General features: G+C 63.6%; 2 protein-coding genes across 2 annotated transcripts; both read left to right on the plus strand.

Annotated features, from left to right (window-relative positions):
* The first annotated feature begins 4,094 nt into the window (after positions 1-4,094).
* Positions 4,095-9,629, plus strand: LOC135408913 (uncharacterized). The gene is made up of 3 exons (XM_064643845.1): positions 4,095-4,415; positions 4,542-6,095; positions 9,330-9,629. The coding sequence occupies exons 1-3, from the start codon at positions 4,344-4,346 to the stop codon at positions 9,627-9,629; spliced, it is 1,926 nt and encodes a 641-aa protein (XP_064499915.1). The 5' UTR covers positions 4,095-4,343.
* Positions 9,590-12,673, plus strand: LOC135408914 (uncharacterized). The gene is made up of 3 exons (XM_064643847.1): positions 9,590-9,910; positions 10,037-11,557; positions 12,446-12,673. The coding sequence occupies exons 1-3, from the start codon at positions 9,839-9,841 to the stop codon at positions 12,671-12,673; spliced, it is 1,821 nt and encodes a 606-aa protein (XP_064499917.1). The 5' UTR covers positions 9,590-9,838.
* Positions 12,674-18,352: the final 5,679 nt, after the last annotated feature.

Raw genomic sequence — 18,352 nt, forward strand, 5'->3', positions numbered from 1 at the left:
GCCCACAGCGACAGCCCGTGCCCCAGTTCGCCCGTGCCTCGGCAGCCCTTCCACCAGGCCACAGGCCCCGAGCCCGGACGCCTGCCCCCCCAGCCCCTCGCCAAGCCAGCTGTCAGCTCCCAGTGGGGCAGTGGGCAGGGCTCCCGCACGTCTCCAGGGGAGTCCCGAGGGGCAAGAAAACGCAGACCCACCGCTGTCCCCGGAAGAAGACAGCCACGGCGAGGAGCTGTCAGAGAACAAAGGGCAAGGCGTCCAAATTTACACCATCTGGGTCCAAGCCCTTCCCTCATTCCGGTGCTGCTGGAGCCTCAGCCTGCTGGCCGGAAGGGCCCCAAATGTCCCTGCGTCATCTGCGCAGAGGGCGGCCCAAGAGGCAGTCGGGGACCCGCGCGGCACATCTCCTGCCCCGGCGGGTCCCAGGCACAGCCGGCCAACGGCTGCTGCCCCGCAGCGCCCCACAGGCTGCTGCCCCGCCGTGCTGGACACGCTGCAGCGCACGGCACGTGCCACCCTGAGCAGGATCGCAGCTGTGATCCGGCGACGGGGCCGGCGGCCGTGGGAACAGCAGCACCCGGCTCAAGGCATGGATGCAGCCATGCTGGCAACAGCCCCAGCAGCAGGGGCAGAGAGCCAGGCAGCTGCCCTGCGCGGCCCCTGCCGCCCCCCCAGCCTCTCGCCGGGCCAGCTGGAAGCTGGCAGGGGGCAGCGGGCAGGGGCAGCAGCAGAGACGGTCCTGCCCTGCCACAGAGCCAGGAGGGGGCCTGCTCTGAGGATGAGAGTCTCTGGGACATCTCCAGCCTCTTAGAGCGCTGCCAAGGGCAAGAAAACACAGCCCGAAGCTGGGAGTACTGGCGGAGCAAGTAGCTCTGGCTCCCTCCCGTCTGAGGAGTGGGCGAGAGCCCTGGGACTCTTCCTCAGCCACCTCCACCTCCACCTCCACGGACTGAGCTGCTGGGGGCAGGCTGGCAACGTGGCCTTACCACCTGCAGCTGCACTTGAAGGAAGAGGCCTTTTTCCAACGAGACAAAGCCCAAAAGAAGAACTTGGGGCAACTGCAGACCTCAGGGGGGGCCACTTGCTGGGAGGACGACTTGCTGGCGTGGGACGGGACAGTCTTTGGAGCGCTGGCAAGTCAAGCCCTCACCTACAGCTCTCTCAGCACAGCGGCCCTCTCTCTTCAGGGAGGCACTCTGGGCTCTGGGCAGGGCGTTCCGCTGGCCCTGCCTGGCGGGATGGGATGGCGGCTCCCAAGCTGTGGTGGTGACCAGACTGACATCCACCTGGATGGCCGGTCACCAGTGGTGTCGCCCCAGGGCTCAGTGGTGGGGCCAGTCCTGCTGGTCTCTTGGCTCGGATTGCCCTTTGCCCAGTCCTCCAGGACTTCACCTGACTGCCACCATTGCTCCAAAACCATGGGCAGTGGACTAGCCCCTTTGTCTGCCAGCTCCCTCAGGACCTGGGGATGAACCTCAGCGGGTGCCTTGTGCACATTCAGGTTCCTTACACGCTCTCCAACCTGATCCTCTGCTGCAGGGGACTTGGGCTCTTCTTCTGCCAGTCCCTGCCTTTGCCTTTCTCCACTCGGGCGGCGTGGCTGGAGCGCTTGCTGTCCAAGGCTGAAGCACAGAAGGCATCGAGAGCCTCAGCCTTCTCTTTGTGCCGGACAGCCACGTCTGCCAGTTCCTTCTGGAGAGGGCCCACCTTATCCCTAGTCCCGTCTTTAGCAAGATAGCTGTAGAGGCCCCTTCTGTTCTCCTGAAGAGCTCCGGCCAGACTCCAGTCGAGCCGGGCCTTGGTTTTCCCACCCTTGTCCCCAGCTTCCCTCCCCTTGTCCCCATCCTCCCAGGCCACCTGTCCTTGTTTCCGTTCCCCGAAATAGGAAGAAGTCCCCTTAAGTTTTTTAGGTTAAAGTAGGGGTAGGGAAAGAATTAGTCGAGTTAAGTTGCGTAGGATAAAGTAGGGCTAGGTGTTAGCAGTGCTCTCCACTGGAACGTTTCATGACCAAAATGACAAAGGGTGCTTTAGCATGGGCGCTGACCTAGGAGAGCCTAGTATTTAAGATAGACTTGTGGAAGTTTAAAATAAAGATTGGTTTGGAAAGAAAAGGCTCAGGAAGGTTGTGTTTTGAAAGCGAATAATATTTGGGGGTTGGGCTAGGACTTGTTCCTTAGGCAGCTGAGCTGTGTCCCTTGGTGCGGGTGTGTGCAATAGAGCTGTCCTGGAGGCTGAAGGCAGCCCAGGGACGTCTGTAAGCAGAGCTGGGGAACAGCCAGCGAGTGGGTCTTCCTTTCTTGGAAGTAGAAGTTAGTTTTTCAGGATCTCCCGAAGTTCGTGTGTTGCTGCCCTCCCTTTTAGAAGGAGGAGTTCTTGGAAGAGGTGTCTTGCGGGGCTGGGCCGCTGCTAAAGGACAACAGAATATCTAGATGCCTTTCTTGAAATAAAACTAGTGGTTTGATCCACAAGCAGCGCTGGTGGTTCTTTTGGTCAGGCTGTAGTCCTTGATTTGGGGGCAAGAAAGCCTCCTGAAGACCCAAGGCTTTTAGTTGCTGGGGCCGGCGTGCGTTGGGTGGGGCGAAGGAGAAGGGCGCTGCCTGGGGTGGGAGGGATGCGTGGAGGAGAGGGGGAAGTCCTGCTGCGGGCTGGGGCAGAGTGGCCACACGGGGCTGGGCCTGTGAGTGGGGGGATCCCGGCCGGCGGTGCCAGAGGGGACTGAGCAAGTCAAGTGTGTCCGTGTGGGGAATGGAGAGGTGGAATGGCAGGAGGGTGAAAGGATGCCCTGCCCCAATGCAGCCCCTTGGAGCCTCCTTGGGAGGCTCTTGGAGCTGCTGCCTGGAGCAGCTGAAGTCCGAAGCAGCCCGGGAGCACCGCCCCACAGCACAGCCCCCGCAGCCCCTAAGCCAGTCTGAGAATGGCTGGCACCCTGGAAGCGCTGCCTGAGGGGCGGCAGTGGCCACAGGAGGCCAGAGCAAAGAAAAGCAGCACCAGGCGGCCCTTTGGTGCTGGTGGCTCTGACCTCTGGGGATTGGTGTTAGGTGGATCTCCCCCGGATCTAGGAGTGCTAGCTAGGATGTTCTACCCTCTGGTTACTTTGTTTCCATCTGCATGCTGCTAGAGCTGTCCCAAAGGGGAAGAAAACCCACAGCCAAGCTGGAGCACTGGGCAGGAGGGGAGCTGAGTTTCCTTCCAGCGCCAGGCATGGGCAGAGCCCTGGCACCTTCAACGGTGCAGCCCCACAGTCAATGGCCCAGCTCTCCCATCAGAAGGCCTCCCCTGTGGGCAAAGGCTCTGACTCCGCCCAACTTTTCCTGCTGGACCTCCAGGCCGTCGCCAAGGCCATTGGAAGCTCGCAGTGGGCAGCGGGCAGGGGCAGCAGTGGAGGCAGTGCTGCCAGTGGCCCCGAGCCCCCAGGATGGGGCCTGATGGCAGTGGCTCTGGGACATCTGCAGCCTCCTAGAGCTGTGCCAAGGGCAAGAAATCTGAGAGCAAGCGGTGTCCCACGGGGAAGAAAGAAGGAGAAAAAGCTGTCTCAGGAAAGCAGGAAAGCCAGCCAAGGGCACGCTGTCTGGGTTGGGCCCTTGTAGCCGGCCGTGTTGCTGAAGCCCCGCACTGGTTGCCAGGAGGGGCCCAGTTCCCCCAGCAGTGTGGGCAGAGACGCTGAGCTGCACAGCACGTGTCCTGCCCCCGCAAGTCCCCAGGACCCCCCGTTGTCCCAAAGCGGGTTCTTTCCCGCTGAGTGCAAGAGGCCGATCCACACACACGCGGTCGAGGGGTTTGCTTTATTGCCAGTTGTGCACAGAAGGGCGTGCTGGTTGGCAATCCCGAAACCTTCGCAAGGCAATTCGAGCCACAAGTGACTTGTCTCTCCGAGCCTGGGACATCCCGCGGCCACGGCTGGCTGCCCAGGGCGGTGGCAGCGCCAGCTGCGGGATGCAGACAGGGCTGAAGTGCGGGGAGGCCGCGGGCAGCGGGGCCGTGCGGGAGCTGTTGGCTGGGGCCGGCTGGAGCGTCTGTGAGGGGAAAGCGGGGGAGCCTTGTGCCGGGCACAGGCGGTTGCAAGTAGTTGCAGCCAGCCGCAGCCAGTTGTGCGCCCCCTGCGCTGCCGTCCTCGGGGCGCCGGGAAACGGCCCATTGTGACAGCGGCGGCGCGTTGCCGGGCCCTTTGTGATGCGGGGCCTCCTTGGGCCCGCGGGCCATTGTGACAGCGCGGGGCCCCGCCCTGCCCGGGAGGCTATTTAGGAGGGCAGAGCCCTGCAGTACCCTCTTTCTCCCAGGAGAGCATCTGTCTCACGAGGCAGCATCTCTCTCGGGGACCTCAGCGGCAGAGGAAGTAGCCGACGCGGAAGATGTGGACGACGAAGAAGTTCACCGACTTGCAGCCACGCAAGTGGCTGTCGAGCTGGCAGAGGAAGCACAAGGTGAAGGATGGGGGAGCAGAGAGCTGCCTTGGGGCCAGGGCTGGGCTTGTGGGCACGGAGGGGCCTGCCGTGCCATGGCAACCGCCTGCCTCTCACAGCGCCTTCTCCTCCTCCTCCTCGCCGCAGGTGGACAACTGGCAGACGCAGGCAGCAGCGCAGGAAGAGGAGAAGAGCGCCTCTTCTGCTGCTGCCGCAGCTGAGCAGGTGAGAGCAGCAGGGGCAGAGAGCCAGGCAGCTGCCCCACGCAGCCCCAGAGGCCGCGGCCGCGCTGTGCTGGGCACCCTGCAGCGCGTGGCACGCGCCGCCCGCAGCAGGCTGGCGGTTGGGATGCGGCGACGTGGCCAGAAGCCGGAGCCACAGAGGGAGGTGGAACAAGGTAGGGAGGCAGCCAGAGCAGGAACATCCGCAGCAGCAGGGTCAGAGAGGCAGGACTCTGCCCTGCAAAGCCCCTGCTGTCCCCCCAGCCCCTTCCCAAGCCATCTGGAAGCCCTCCGTGGGCAGTGGGCCGGGGCAGCAGCGGGGGCAGTGCTGCCAGTGGCAGAGAGGGAGGACCAGGCCTGCTCCGAGGACGAGAGCCTCTGGGACATCTCCAGCCTCTTCGAGCTGTCAACGGGGGATGAAAGCCCAGAGGAAAGCTGGAGCAGTGGGCAAGAATGTAGCTCAGGGTCCCTCCCGTGCCAGGCATGGGCAGAGCCCGGGAGCTCTCAAGCAGGCACAACCCCAGTCCACGGCCCAGGGCTCAGTCTCACAAGCCCTTCCACCAGGGCAAAGACCCCCACCCCGGACGGCTTTCCAGACCGCTGCGCCCTCAGCCCCTTGCCAAGTGACCTGGAAGCTCTCAGTGGGCAGTGGGCAGGGACAGCAGCCGAGGCCGTCCTGCCAGTGGCAGCGAGCGAGGATGGGGCGTGCTGCGAGGAGCTCTCAGACATCTGCAGCCTCCTAGAGCTGCCCCAAGAAGAACGCAGCGGAGACCAAAGGTGGAGGAGGAGAGAAAAGAGGCTCCCCGTGCCCATGCCACGGGAGGCATGGTCAGAGCCCTGGGGCCTTCAAGTGCCCACAGCGACAGCCCGTGCCCCAGTTCGCCCGTGCCTCGGCAGCCCTTCCACCAGGCCACAGGCCCCGAGCCCGGACGCCTGCCCCCCCAGCCCCTCGCCAAGCCAGCTGTCAGCTCCCAGTGGGCAGTGGGCAGGGCTCCCGCACGTCTCCAGGGAGTCCCGAGGGCAAGAAAACGCAGACCCACCGCTGTCCCCGGAAGAAGACAGCCACGGCGAGGAGCTGTCAGAGAACAAAGGGCAAGGCGTCCAAATATACACCATCTGGGTCAAGCCCTCCCTCATTCCGGTGCTGCTGGAGCCTCAGCCTGCTGGCCCGGAAGGGCCCAAATGTCCCTGCGTCATCTGCGCAGAGGCGGCCCAAGAGGCAGTCGGGGACCCGCGCGGCACATCTCCTGCCCCGGCGGGTCCCAGGCACAGCCGGCCAACGGCTGCTGCCCCGCAGCGCCCCACAGGCTGCTGCCCCGCCGTGCTGGACACGCTGCAGCGCACGGCACGTGCCACCCTGAGCAGGATCGCAGCTGTGATCCGGCGACGGGGCCGGCGGCCGGGGGAACAGCAGCACCCGGCTCAAGGCATGGATGCAGCCATGCTGGCAACAGCCCCAGCAGCAGGGGCAGAGAGCCAGGCAGCTGCCCTGCGCGGCCCCTGCCGCCCCCCCAGCCTCTCGCCGGGCCAGCTGGAAGCTGGCAGGGGGCAGCGGGCAGGGGCAGCAGCAGAGACGGTCCTGCCCCTGCCACAGAGCCAGGAGGGGGCCTGCTCTGAGGATGAGAGTCTCTGGGACATCTCCAGCCTCTTAGAGCGCTGCCAAGGGCAAGAAAACACAGCCCGAAGCTGGAGTACTGGCGGAGCAAGTAGCTCTGGCTCCCTCCCGTCTGAGGAGTGGGCAGAGCCCTGGGACTCTTCCTCAGCCACCTCCACCTCCACCTCCACGGACTGAGCTGCTGGGGGCAGGCTGGCACGTGGCCTTACCACCTGCAGCTGCACTTGAAGGAAGAGGCCTTTTTCCAACGAGACAAAGCCCAAAGAAGAACTTGGGGCAACTGCAGACCCTCAGGGGGGCCACTTGCTGGGAGGACGACTTGCTGGCGTGGGACGGACAGTCTTTGGAGCGCTGGCAAGTCAAGCCCTCACCTACAGCTCTCTCAGCACAGCGGCCCTCTCTCTTCAGGGAGGCACTCTGGGCTCTGGGCAGGGCGTTCCGCTGGCCCTGCCTGGCGGGATGGGATGGCGGCTCCCAAGCTGTGGTGGTGACCAGACTGACATCCACCTGATGGCCGGTCACCAGTGGTGTCGCCCAGGGCTCAGTGGTGGGGCCAGTCCTGCTGGTCTCTTGGCTCGGATTGCCCTTTGCCCAGTCCTCCAGGACTTCACCTGACTGCCACCATTGCTCCAAAACCATGGGCAGTGGACTAGCCCCTTTGTCTGCCAGCTCCCTCAGGACCTGGGGATGAACCTCAGCGGGTGCCTTGTGCACATTCAGGTTCCTTACACGCTCTCCAACCTGATCCTCTGCTGCAGGGGACTTGGGCTCTTCTTCTGCCAGTCCCTGCCTTTGCCTTTCTCCACTCGGGCGGCGTGGCTGGAGCGCTTGCTGTCCAAGGCTGAAGCACAGAAGGCATCGAGAGCCTCAGCCTTCTCTTTGTGCCGGACAGCCACGTCTGCCAGTTCCTTCTGGAGAGGGCCCACCTTATCCCTAGTCCGTCTTTAGCAAGATAGCTGTAGAGGCCCTTCCTGTTCTCCTGAAGAGCTCCGGCCAGACTCCAGTCGAGCCGGGCCTTGGCTTTCCCACCCTTGTCCCCAGCTTCCCTCCCCTTGTCCCCATCCTCCCAGGCCACCTGTCCTTGTTTCCGTTCCCCGAAATAGGAAGAAGTCCCCTTAAGTTTTTTAGGTTAAAGTAGGGGTAGGGAAGAATTAGTCGAGTTAAGTTGCGTAGGATAAAGTAGGGCTAGGTGTTAGCAGTGCTCTCCACTGGAATTTCAAAGGACAAGCTAAAGGCCGCCTCATGCTTTCTAGTCCCGTTTCATGACCAAAATGACAAAGGGTGCTTTAGCATGGGCGCTGACCTAGGAGAGCCTAGTATTTAAGATAGACTTGTGGAAGTTTAAAATAAAGATTGGTTTGGAAAGAAAAGGCTCAGGAAGGTTGTGTTTTGAAAGCGAATAATATTTGGGGGTTGGGCTAGGACTTGTTCCTTAGGCAGCTGAGCTGTGTCCCTTGGTGCGGGTGTGTGCAATAGAGCTGTCCTGGAGGCTGAAGGCAGCCCAGGGACGTCTGTAAGCAGAGCTGGGGAACAGCCAGCGAGTGGGTCTTCCTTTCTTGGAAGTAGAAGTTAGTTTTTCAGGATCTCCCGAAGTTCGTGTGTTGCTGCCCTCCCTTTTAGAAGGAGGAGTTCTTGGAAGAGGTGTCTTGCGGGGCTGGGCCGCTGCTAAAGGACAACAGAATATCTAGATGCCTTTCTTGAAATAAAACTAGTGGTTTGATCCACAAGCAGCGCTGGTGGTTCTTTTGGTCAGGCTGTAGTCCTTGATTTGGGGGCAAGAAAGCCTCCTGAAGACCCAAGGCTTTTAGTTGCTGGGGCCGGCGTGCGTTGGGTGGGGCGAAGGAGAAGGGCGCTGCCTGGGGTGGGAGGGATGTGTGGAGGAGAGGGGGAAGTCCTGCTGCGGGCTGGGGCAGAGTGGCCACACGGGGCTGGGCCTGTGAGTGGGGGGATCCCGGCCGGCGGTGCCAGAGGGGACTGAGCAAGTCAAGTGTGTCCGTGTGGGGAATGGAGAGGTGGAATGGCAGGAGGGTGAAAGGATGCCCTGCCCCAATGCAGCCCCTTGGAGCCTCCTTGGGAGGCTCTTGGAGCTGCTGCCTGGAGCAGCTGAAGTCCGAAGCAGCCCGGGAGCACCGCCCCACAGCACAGCCCCCGCAGCCCCTAAGCCAGTCTGAGAATGGCTGGCACCCTGGAAGCGCTGCCTGAGGGGCGGCAGTGGCCACAGGAGGCCAGAGCAAAGAAAAGCAGCACCAGGCGGCCCTTTGGTGCTGGTGGCTCTGACCTCTGGGGATTGGTGTTAGGTGGATCTCCCCCGGATCTAGGAGTGCTAGCTAGGATGTTCTACCCTCTGGTTACTTTGTTTCCATCTGCATGCTGCTAGAGCTGTCCCAAAGGGGAAGAAAACCCACAGCCAAGCTGGAGCACTGGGCAGGAGGGGAGCTGAGTTTCCTTCCAGCGCCAGGCATGGGCAGAGCCCTGGCACCTTCAACGGTGCAGCCCCACAGTCAATGGCCCAGCTCTCCCATCAGAAGGCCTCCCCTGTGGGCAAAGGCTCTGACTCCGCCCAACTTTTCCTGCTGGACCTCCAGGCCGTCGCCAAGGCCATTGGAAGCTCGCAGTGGGCAGCGGGCAGGGGCAGCAGTGGAGGCAGTGCTGCCAGTGGCCCCGAGCCCCCAGGATGGGGCCTGATGGCAGTGGCTCTGGGACATCTGCAGCCTCCTAGAGCTGTGCCAAGGGCAAGAAATCTGAGAGCAAGCGGTGTCCCACGGGGAAGAAAGAAGGAGAAAAAGCTGTCTCAGGAAAGCAGGAAAGCCAGCCAAGGGCACGCTGTCTGGGTTGGGCCCTTGTAGCCGGCCGTGTTGCTGAAGCCCCGCACTGGTTGCCAGGAGGGGCCCAGTTCCCCCAGCAGTGTGGGCAGAGACGCTGAGCTGCACAGCACGTGTCCTGCCCCCGCAAGTCCCCAGGACCCCCCGTTGTCCCAAAGCGGGTTCTTTCCCGCTGAGTGCAAGAGGCCGATCCACACACACGCGGTCGAGGGGTTTGCTTTATTGCCAGTTGTGCACAGAAGGGCGTGCTGGTTGGCAATCCCGAAACCTTCGCAAGGCAATTCGAGCCACAAGTGACTTGTCTCTCCGAGCCTGGGACATCCCGCGGCCACGGCTGGCTGCCCAGGGCGGTGGCAGCGCCAGCTGCGGGATGCAGACAGGGCTGAAGTGCGGGGAGGCCGCGGGCAGCGGGGCCGTGCGGGAGCTGTTGGCTGGGGCCGGCTGGAGCGTCTGTGAGGGGAAAGCGGGGGAGCCTTGTGCCGGGCACAGGCGGTTGCAAGTAGTTGCAGCCAGCCGCAGCCAGTTGTGCGCCCCCTGCGCTGCCGTCCTCGGGGCGCCGGGAAACGGCCCATTGTGACAGCGGCGGCGCGTTGCCGGGCCCTTTGTGATGCGGGGCCTCCTTGGGCCCGCGGGCCATTGTGACAGCGCGGGGCCCCGCCCTGCCCGGGAGGCTATTTAGGAGGGCAGAGCCCTGCAGTACCCTCTTTCTCCCAGGAGAGCATCTGTCTCACGAGGCAGCATCTCTCTCGGGGACCTCAGCGGCAGAGGAAGTAGCCGACGCGGAAGATGTGGACGACGAAGAAGTTCACCGACTTGCAGCCACGCAAGTGGCTGTCGAGCTGGCAGAGGAAGCACAAGGTGAAGGATGGGGGAGCAGAGAGCTGCCTTGGGGCCAGGGCTGGGCTTGTGGGCACGGAGGGGCCTGCCGTGCCATGGCAACCGCCTGCCTCTCACAGCGCCTTCTCCTCCTCCTCCTCGCCGCAGGTGGACAACTGGCAGACGCAGGCAGCAGCGCAGGAAGAGGAGAAGAGCGCCTCTTCTGCTGCTGCCGCAGCTGAGCAGGTGAGAGCAGCAGGGGCAGAGAGCCAGGCAGCTGCCCCACGCAGCCCCAGAGGCCGCGGCCGCGCTGTGCTGGGCACCCTGCAGCGCGTGGCACGCGCCGCCCGCAGCAGGCTGGCGGTTGGGATGCGGCGACGTGGCCAGAAGCCGGAGCCACAGAGGGAGGTGGAACAAGGTAGGGAGGCAGCCAGAGCAGGAACATCCGCAGCAGCAGGGTCAGAGAGGCAGGACTCTGCCCTGCAAAGCCCCTGCTGTCCCCCCAGCCCCTTCCCAAGCCATCTGGAAGCCCTCCGTGGGCAGTGGGCCGGGGCAGCAGCGGGGGCAGTGCTGCCAGTGGCAGAGAGGGAGGACCAGGCCTGCTCCGAGGACGAGAGCCTCTGGGACATCTCCAGCCTCTTCGAGCTGTCAACGGGGGATGAAAGCCCAGAGGAAAGCTGGAGCAGTGGGCAAGAATGTAGCTCAGGGTCCCTCCCGTGCCAGGCATGGGCAGAGCCCGGGAGCTCTCAAGCAGGCACAACCCCAGTCCACGGCCCAGGGCTCAGTCTCACAAGCCCTTCCACCAGGGCAAAGACCCCCACCCCGGACGGCTTTCCAGACCGCTGCGCCCTCAGCCCCTTGCCAAGTGACCTGGAAGCTCTCAGTGGGCAGTGGGCAGGGACAGCAGCCGAGGCCGTCCTGCCAGTGGCAGCGAGCGAGGATGGGGCGTGCTGCGAGGAGCTCTCAGACATCTGCAGCCTCCTAGAGCTGCCCCAAGAAGAACGCAGCGGAGACCAAAGGTGGAGGAGGAGAGAAAAGAGGCTCCCCGTGCCCATGCCACGGGAGGCATGGTCAGAGCCCTGGGGCCTTCAAGTGCCCACAGCGACAGCCCGTGCCCCAGTTCGCCCGTGCCTCGGCAGCCCTTCCACCAGGCCACAGGCCCCGAGCCCGGACGCCTGCCCCCCCAGCCCCTCGCCAAGCCAGCTGTCAGCTCCCAGTGGGCAGTGGGCAGGGCTCCCGCACGTCTCCAGGGAGTCCCGAGGGCAAGAAAACGCAGACCCACCGCTGTCCCCGGAAGAAGACAGCCACGGCGAGGAGCTGTCAGAGAACAAAGGGCAAGGCGTCCAAATATACACCATCTGGGTCAAGCCCTCCCTCATTCCGGTGCTGCTGGAGCCTCAGCCTGCTGGCCCGGAAGGGCCCAAATGTCCCTGCGTCATCTGCGCAGAGGCGGCCCAAGAGGCAGTCGGGGACCCGCGCGGCACATCTCCTGCCCCGGCGGCTCCCAGGCACAGCCGGCCAACGGCTGCTGCCCCGCAGCGCCCCACAGGCTGCTGCCCCGCCGTGCTGGACACGCTGCAGCGCACGGCACGTGCCACCCTGAGCAGGATCGCAGCTGTGATCCGGCGACGGGGCCGGCGGCCGGGGGAACAGCAGCACCCGGCTCAAGGCATGGATGCAGCCATGCTGGCAACAGCCCCAGCAGCAGGGGCAGAGAGCCAGGCAGCTGCCCTGCGCGGCCCCTGCCGCCCCCCCAGCCTCTCGCCGGGCCAGCTGGAAGCTGGCAGGGGGCAGCGGGCAGGGGCAGCAGCAGAGACGGTCCTGCCCCTGCCACAGAGCCAGGAGGGGGCCTGCTCTGAGGATGAGAGTCTCTGGGACATCTCCAGCCTCTTAGAGCGCTGCCAAGGGCAAGAAAACACAGCCCGAAGCTGGAGTACTGGCGGAGCAAGTAGCTCTGGCTCCCTCCCGTCTGAGGAGTGGGCAGAGCCCTGGGACTCTTCCTCAGCCACCTCCACCTCCACCTCCACGGACTGAGCTGCTGGGGGCAGGCTGGCACGTGGCCTTACCACCTGCAGCTGCACTTGAAGGAAGAGGCCTTTTTCCAACGAGACAAAGCCCAAAGAAGAACTTGGGGCAACTGCAGACCCTCAGGGGGGCCACTTGCTGGGAGGACGACTTGCTGGCGTGGGACGGACAGTCTTTGGAGCGCTGGCAAGTCAAGCCCTCACCTACAGCTCTCTCAGCACAGCGGCCCTCTCTCTTCAGGGAGGCACTCTGGGCTCTGGGCAGGGCGTTCCGCTGGCCCTGCCTGGCGGGATGGGATGGCGGCTCCCAAGCTGTGGTGGTGACCAGACTGACATCCACCTGATGGCCGGTCACCAGTGGTGTCGCCCAGGGCTCAGTGGTGGGGCCAGTCCTGCTGGTCTCTTGGCTCGGATTGCCCTTTGCCCAGTCCTCCAGGACTTCACCTGACTGCCACCATTGCTCCAAAACCATGGGCAGTGGACTAGCCCCTTTGTCTGCCAGCTCCCTCAGGACCTGGGGATGAACCTCAGCGGGTGCCTTGTGCACATTCAGGTTCCTTACACGCTCTCCAACCTGATCCTCTGCTGCAGGGGACTTGGGCTCTTCTTCTGCCAGTCCCTGCCTTTGCCTTTCTCCACTCGGGCGGCGTGGCTGGAGCGCTTGCTGTCCAAGGCTGAAGCACAGAAGGCATCGAGAGCCTCAGCCTTCTCTTTGTGCCGGACAGCCACGTCTGCCAGTTCCTTCTGGAGAGGGCCCACCTTATCCCTAGTCCGTCTTTAGCAAGATAGCTGTAGAGGCCCTTCCTGTTCTCCTGAAGAGCTCCGGCCAGACTCCAGTCGAGCCGGGCCTTGGCTTTCCCACCCTTGTCCCCAGCTTCCCTCCCCTTGTCCCCATCCTCCCAGGCCACCTGTCCTTGTTTCCGTTCCCCGAAATAGGAAGAAGTCCCCTTAAGTTTTTTAGGTTAAAGTAGGGGTAGGGAAGAATTAGTCGAGTTAAGTTGCGTAGGATAAAGTAGGGCTAGGTGTTAGCAGTGCTCTCCACTGGAATTTCAAAGGACAAGCTAAAGGCCGCCTCATGCTTTCTAGTCCCGTTTCATGACCAAAATGACAAAGGGTGCTTTAGCATGGGCGCTGACCTAGGAGAGCCTAGTATTTAAGATAGACTTGTGGAAGTTTAAAATAAAGATTGGTTTGGAAAGAAAAGGCTCAGGAAGGTTGTGTTTTGAAAGCGAATAATATTTGGGGGTTGGGCTAGGACTTGTTCCTTAGGCAGCTGAGCTGTGTCCCTTGGTGCGGGTGTGTGCAATAGAGCTGTCCTGGAGGCTGAAGGCAGCCCAGGGACGTCTGTAAGCAGAGCTGGGGAACAGCCAGCGAGTGGGTCTTCCTTTCTTGGAAGTAGAAGTTAGTTTTTCAGGATCTCCCGAAGTTCGTGTGTTGCTGCCCTCCCTTTTAGAAGGAGGAGTTCTTGGAAGAGGTGTCTTGCGGGGCTGGGCCGCTGCTAAAGGACAACAGAATATCTAGATGCCTTTCTTGAAATAAAACTAGTGGTTTGATCCACAAGCAGCGCTGGTGGTTCTTTTGGTCAGGCTGTAGTCCTTGATTTGGGGGCAAGAAAGCCTCCTGAAGACCCAAGGCTTTTAGTTGCTGGGGCCGGCGTGCGTTGGGTGGGGCGAAGGAGAAGGGCGCTGCCTGGGGTGGGAGGGATGCGTGGAGGAGAGGGGGAAGTCCTGCTGCGGGCTGGGGCAGAGTGGCCACACGGGGCTGGGCCTGTGAGTGGGGGGATCCCGGCCGGCGGTGCCAGAGGGGACTGAGCAAGTCAAGTGTGTCCGTGTGGGGAATGGAGAGGTGGAATGGCAGGAGGGTGAAAGGATGCCCTGCCCCAATGCAGCCCCTTGGAGCCTCCTTGGGAGGCTCTTGGAGCTGCTGCCTGGAGCAGCTGAAGTCCGAAGCAGCCCGGGAGCACCGCCCCACAGCACAGCCCCCGCAGCCCCTAAGCCAGTCTGAGAATGGCTGGCACCCTGGAAGCGCTGCCTGAGGGGCGGCAGTGGCCACAGGAGGCCAGAGCAAAGAAAAGCAGCACCAGGCGGCCCTTTGGTGCTGGTGGCTCTGACCTCTGGGGATTGGTGTTAGGTGGATCTCCCCCGGATCTAGGAGTGCTAGCTAGGATGTTCTACCCTCTGGTTACTTTGTTTCCATCTGCATGCTGCTAGAGCTGTCCCAAAGGGGAAGAAAACCCACAGCCAAGCTGGAGCACTGGGCAGGAGGGGAGCTGAGTTTCCTTCCAGCGCCAGGCATGGGCAGAGCCCTGGCACCTTCAACGGTGCAGCCCCACAGTCAATGGCCCAGCTCTCCCATCAGAAGGCCTCCCCTGTGGGCAAAGGCTCTGACTCCGCCCAACTTTTCCTGCTGGACCTCCAGGCCGTCGCCAAGGCCATTGGAAGCTCGCAGTGGGCAGCGGGCAGGGGCAGCAGTGGAGGCAGTGCTGCCAGTGGCCCCGAGCCCCCAGGATGGGGCCTGATGGCAGTGGCTCTGGGACATCTGCAGCCTCCTAGAGCTGTGCCAAGGGCAAGAAATCTGAGAGCAAGCGGTGTCCCACGGGGAAGAAAGAAGGAGAAAAAGCTGTCTCAGGAAAGCAGGAAAGCCAGCCAAGGGCACGCTGTCTGGGTTGGGCCCTTGTAGCCGGCCGTGTTGCTGAAGCCCCGCACTGGTTGCCAGGAGGGGCCCAGTTCCCCCAGCAGTGTGGGCAGAGACGCTGAGCTGCACAGCACGTGTCCTGCCCCCGCAAGTCCCCAGGACCCCCCGTTGTCCCAAAGCGGGTTCTTTCCCGCTGAGTGCAAGAGGCCGATCCACACACACGCGGTCGAGGGGTTTGCTTTATTGCCAGTTGTGCACAGAAGGGCGTGCTGGTTGGCAATCCCGAAACCTTCGCAAGGCAATTCGAGCCACAAGTGACTTGTCTCTCCGAGCCTGGGACATCCCGCGGCCACGGCTGGCTGCCCAGGGCGGTGGCAGCGCCAGCTGCGGGATGCAGACAGGGCTGAAGTGCGGGGAGGCCGCGGGCAGCGGGGTCGTGCGGGAGCTGTTGGCTGGGGCCGGCTGGAGCGTCTGTGAGGGGAAAGCGGGGGAGCCCTGTGCCGGGCACAGGCGGTTGCAAGTAGTTGCAGCCAGCCACAGCCAGTTGTGCGCCCCCTGCGCTGCCGTCCTCGGGGCGCCGGGAAACGGCCCATTGTGACAGCGGCGGCGCGTTGCCGGGCCCTTTGTGATGCGGGGCCTCCTTGGGCCCGCGGGCCATTGTGACAGCGCGGGGCCCCGCCCTGCCCGGGAGGCTATTTAGGAGGGCAGAGCCCTGCAGTACCCTCTTTCTCCCAGGAGAGCATCTGTCTCACGAGGCAGCATCTCTCTCGGGGACCTCAGCGGCAGAGGAAGTAGCCGACGCGGAAGATGTGGACGACGAAGAAGTTCACCGACTTGCAGCCACGCAAGTGGCTGTCGAGCTGGCAGAGGAAGCACAAGGTGAAGGATGGGGGAGCAGAGAGCTGCCTTGGGGCCAGGGCTGGGCTTGTGGGCACGGAGGGGCCTGCCGTGCCATGGCAACCGCCTGCCTCTCACAGCGCCTTCTCCTCCTCCTCCTCGCCGCAGGTGGACAACTGGCAGACGCAGGCAGCAGCGCAGGAAGAGGAGAAGAGCGCCTCTTCTGCTGCTGCCGCAGCTGAGCAGGTGAGAGCAGCAGGGGCAGAGAGCCAGGCAGCTGCCCCGCGCAGCCCCAGAGGCCGCGGCCGCGCTGTGCTGGGCACCCTGCAGCGCGTGGCACGCGCCGCCCGCAGCAGGCTGGCGGTTGGGATGCGGCGACGTGGCCAGAAGCCGGAGCCACAGAGGGAGGTGGAACAAGGTAGGGAGGCAGCCAGAGCAGGAACATCCGCAGCAGCAGGGTCAGAGAGGCAGGACTCTGCCCTGCAAAGCCCCTGCTGTCCCCCCAGCCCCTTCCCAAGCCATCTGGAAGCCCTCCGTGGGCAGTGGGCCGGGGCAGCAGCGGGGGCAGTGCTGCCAGTGGCAGAGAGGGAGGACCAGGCCTGCTCCGAGGACGAGAGCCTCTGGGACATCTACAGCCTCTTCGAGCTGTCAACGGGGGATGAAAGCCCAGAGGAAAGCTGGAGCAGTGGGCAAGAATGTAGCTCAGGGTCCCTCCCGTGCCAGGCATGGGCAGAGCCCGGGAGCTCTCAAGCAGGCACAACCCCAGTCCACGGCCCAGGGCTCAGTCTCACAAGCCCTTCCACCAGGGCAAAGACCCCCACCCCGGACGGCTTTCCAGACCGCTGCGCCCTCAGCCCCTTGCCAAGTGACCTGGAAGCTCTCAGTGGGCAGTGGGCAGGGACAGCAGCCGAGGCCGTCCTGCCAGTGGCAGCGAGCGAGGATGGGGCGTGCTGCGAGGAGCTCTCAGACATCTGCAGCCTCCTAGAGCTGCCCCAAGAAGAACGCAGCGGAGACCAAAGGTGGAGGAGGAGAGAAAAGAGGCTCCCCGTGCCCATGCCACGGGAGGCATGGTCAGAGCCCTGGGGCCTTCAAGTGCCCACAGCGACAGCCCGTGCCCCAGTTCGCCCGTGCCTCGGCAGCCCTTCCACCAGGCCACAGGCCCCGAGCCCGGACGCCTGCCCCCCCAGCCCCTCGCCAAGCCAGCTGTCAGCTCCCAGTGGGCAGTGGGCAGGGCTCCCGCACGTCTCCAGGGAGTCCCGAGGGCAAGAAAACGCAGACCCACCGCTGTCCCCGGAAGAAGACAGCCACGGCGAGGAGCTGTCAGAGAACAAAGGGCAAGGCGTCCAAATATACACCATCTGGGTCAAGCCCTCCCTCATTCCGGTGCTGCTGGAGCCTCAGCCTGCTGGCCCGGAAGGGCCCAAATGTCCCTGCGTCATCTGCGCAGAGGCGGCCCAAGAGGCAGTCGGGGACCCGCGCGGCACATCTCCTGCCCCGGCGGGTCCCAGGCACAGCCGGCCAACGGCTGCTGCCCCGCAGCGCCCCACAGGCTGCTGCCCCGCCGTGCTGGACACGCTGCAGCGCACGGCACGTGCCACCCTGAGCAGGATCGCAGCTGTGATCCGGCGACGGGGCCGGCGGCCGGGGGAACAGCAGCACCCGGCTCAAGGCATGGATGCAGCCATGCTGGCAACAGCCCCAGCAGCAGGGGCAGAGAGCCAGGCAGCTGCCCTGCGCGGCCCCTGCCGCCCCCCCAGCCTCTCGCCGGGCCAGCTGGAAGCTGGCAGGGGGCAGCGGGCAGGGGCAGCAGCAGAGACGGTCCTGCCCCTGCCACAGAGCCAGGAGGGGGCCTGCTCTGAGGATGAGAGTCTCTGGGACATCTCCAGCCTCTTAGAGCGCTGCCAAGGGCAAGAAAACACAGCCCGAAGCTGGAGTACTGGCGGAGCAAGTAGTTCTGGCTCCCTCCCGTCTGAGGAGTGGGCAGAGCCCTGGGACTCTTCCTCAGCCACCTCCACCTCCACCTCCACGGACTGAGCTGCTGGGGGCAGGCTGGCACGTGGCCTTACCACCTGCAGCTGCACTTGAAGGAAGAGGCCTTTTTCCAACGAGACAAAGCCCAAAGAAGAACTTGGGGCAACTGCAGACCCTCAGGGGGGCCACTTGCTGGGAGGACGACTTGCTGGCGTGGGACGGACAGTCTTTGGAGCGCTGGCAAGTCAAGCCCTCACCTACAGCTCTCTCAGCACAGCGGCCCTCTCTCTTCAGGGAGGCACTCTGGGCTCTGGGCAGGGCGTTCCGCTGGCCCTGCCTGGCGGGATGGGATGGCGGCTCCCAAGCTGTGGTGGTGACCAGACTGACATCCACCTGATGGCCGGTCACCAGTGGTGTCGCCCAGGGCTCAGTGGTGGGGCCAGTCCTGCTGGTCTCTTGGCTCGGATTGCCCTTTGCCCAGTCCTCCAGGACTTCACCTGACTGCCACCATTGCTCCAAAACCATGGGCAGTGGACTAGCCCCTTTGTCTGCCAGCTCCCTCAGGACCTGGGGATGAACCTCAGCGGGTGCCTTGTGCACATTCAGGTTCCTTACACGCTCTCCAACCTGATCCTCTGCTGCAGGGGACTTGGGCTCTTCTTCTGCCAGTCCCTGCCTTTGCCTTTCTCCACTCGGGCGGCGTGGCTGGAGCGCTTGCTGTCCAAGGCTGAAGCACAGAAGGCATCGAGAGCCTCAGCCTTCTCTTTGTGCCGGACAGCCACGTCTGCCAGTTCCTTCTGGAGAGGGCCCACCTTATCCCTAGTCCGTCTTTAGCAAGATAGCTGTAGAGGCCCTTCCTGTTCTCCTGAAGAGCTCCGGCCAGACTCCAGTCGAGCCGGGCCTTGGCTTTCCCACCCTTGTCCCCAGCTTCCCTCCCCTTGTCCCCATCCTCCCAGGCCACCTGTCCTTGTTTCCGTTCCCCGAAATAGGAAGAAGTCCCCTTAAGTTTTTTAGGTTA

This window comes from Pseudopipra pipra, unplaced genomic scaffold (assembly GCF_036250125.1).
Source record: "Pseudopipra pipra isolate bDixPip1 unplaced genomic scaffold, bDixPip1.hap1 HAP1_SCAFFOLD_84, whole genome shotgun sequence".
Lineage (NCBI taxonomy): Eukaryota > Metazoa > Chordata > Aves > Passeriformes > Pipridae > Pseudopipra > Pseudopipra pipra.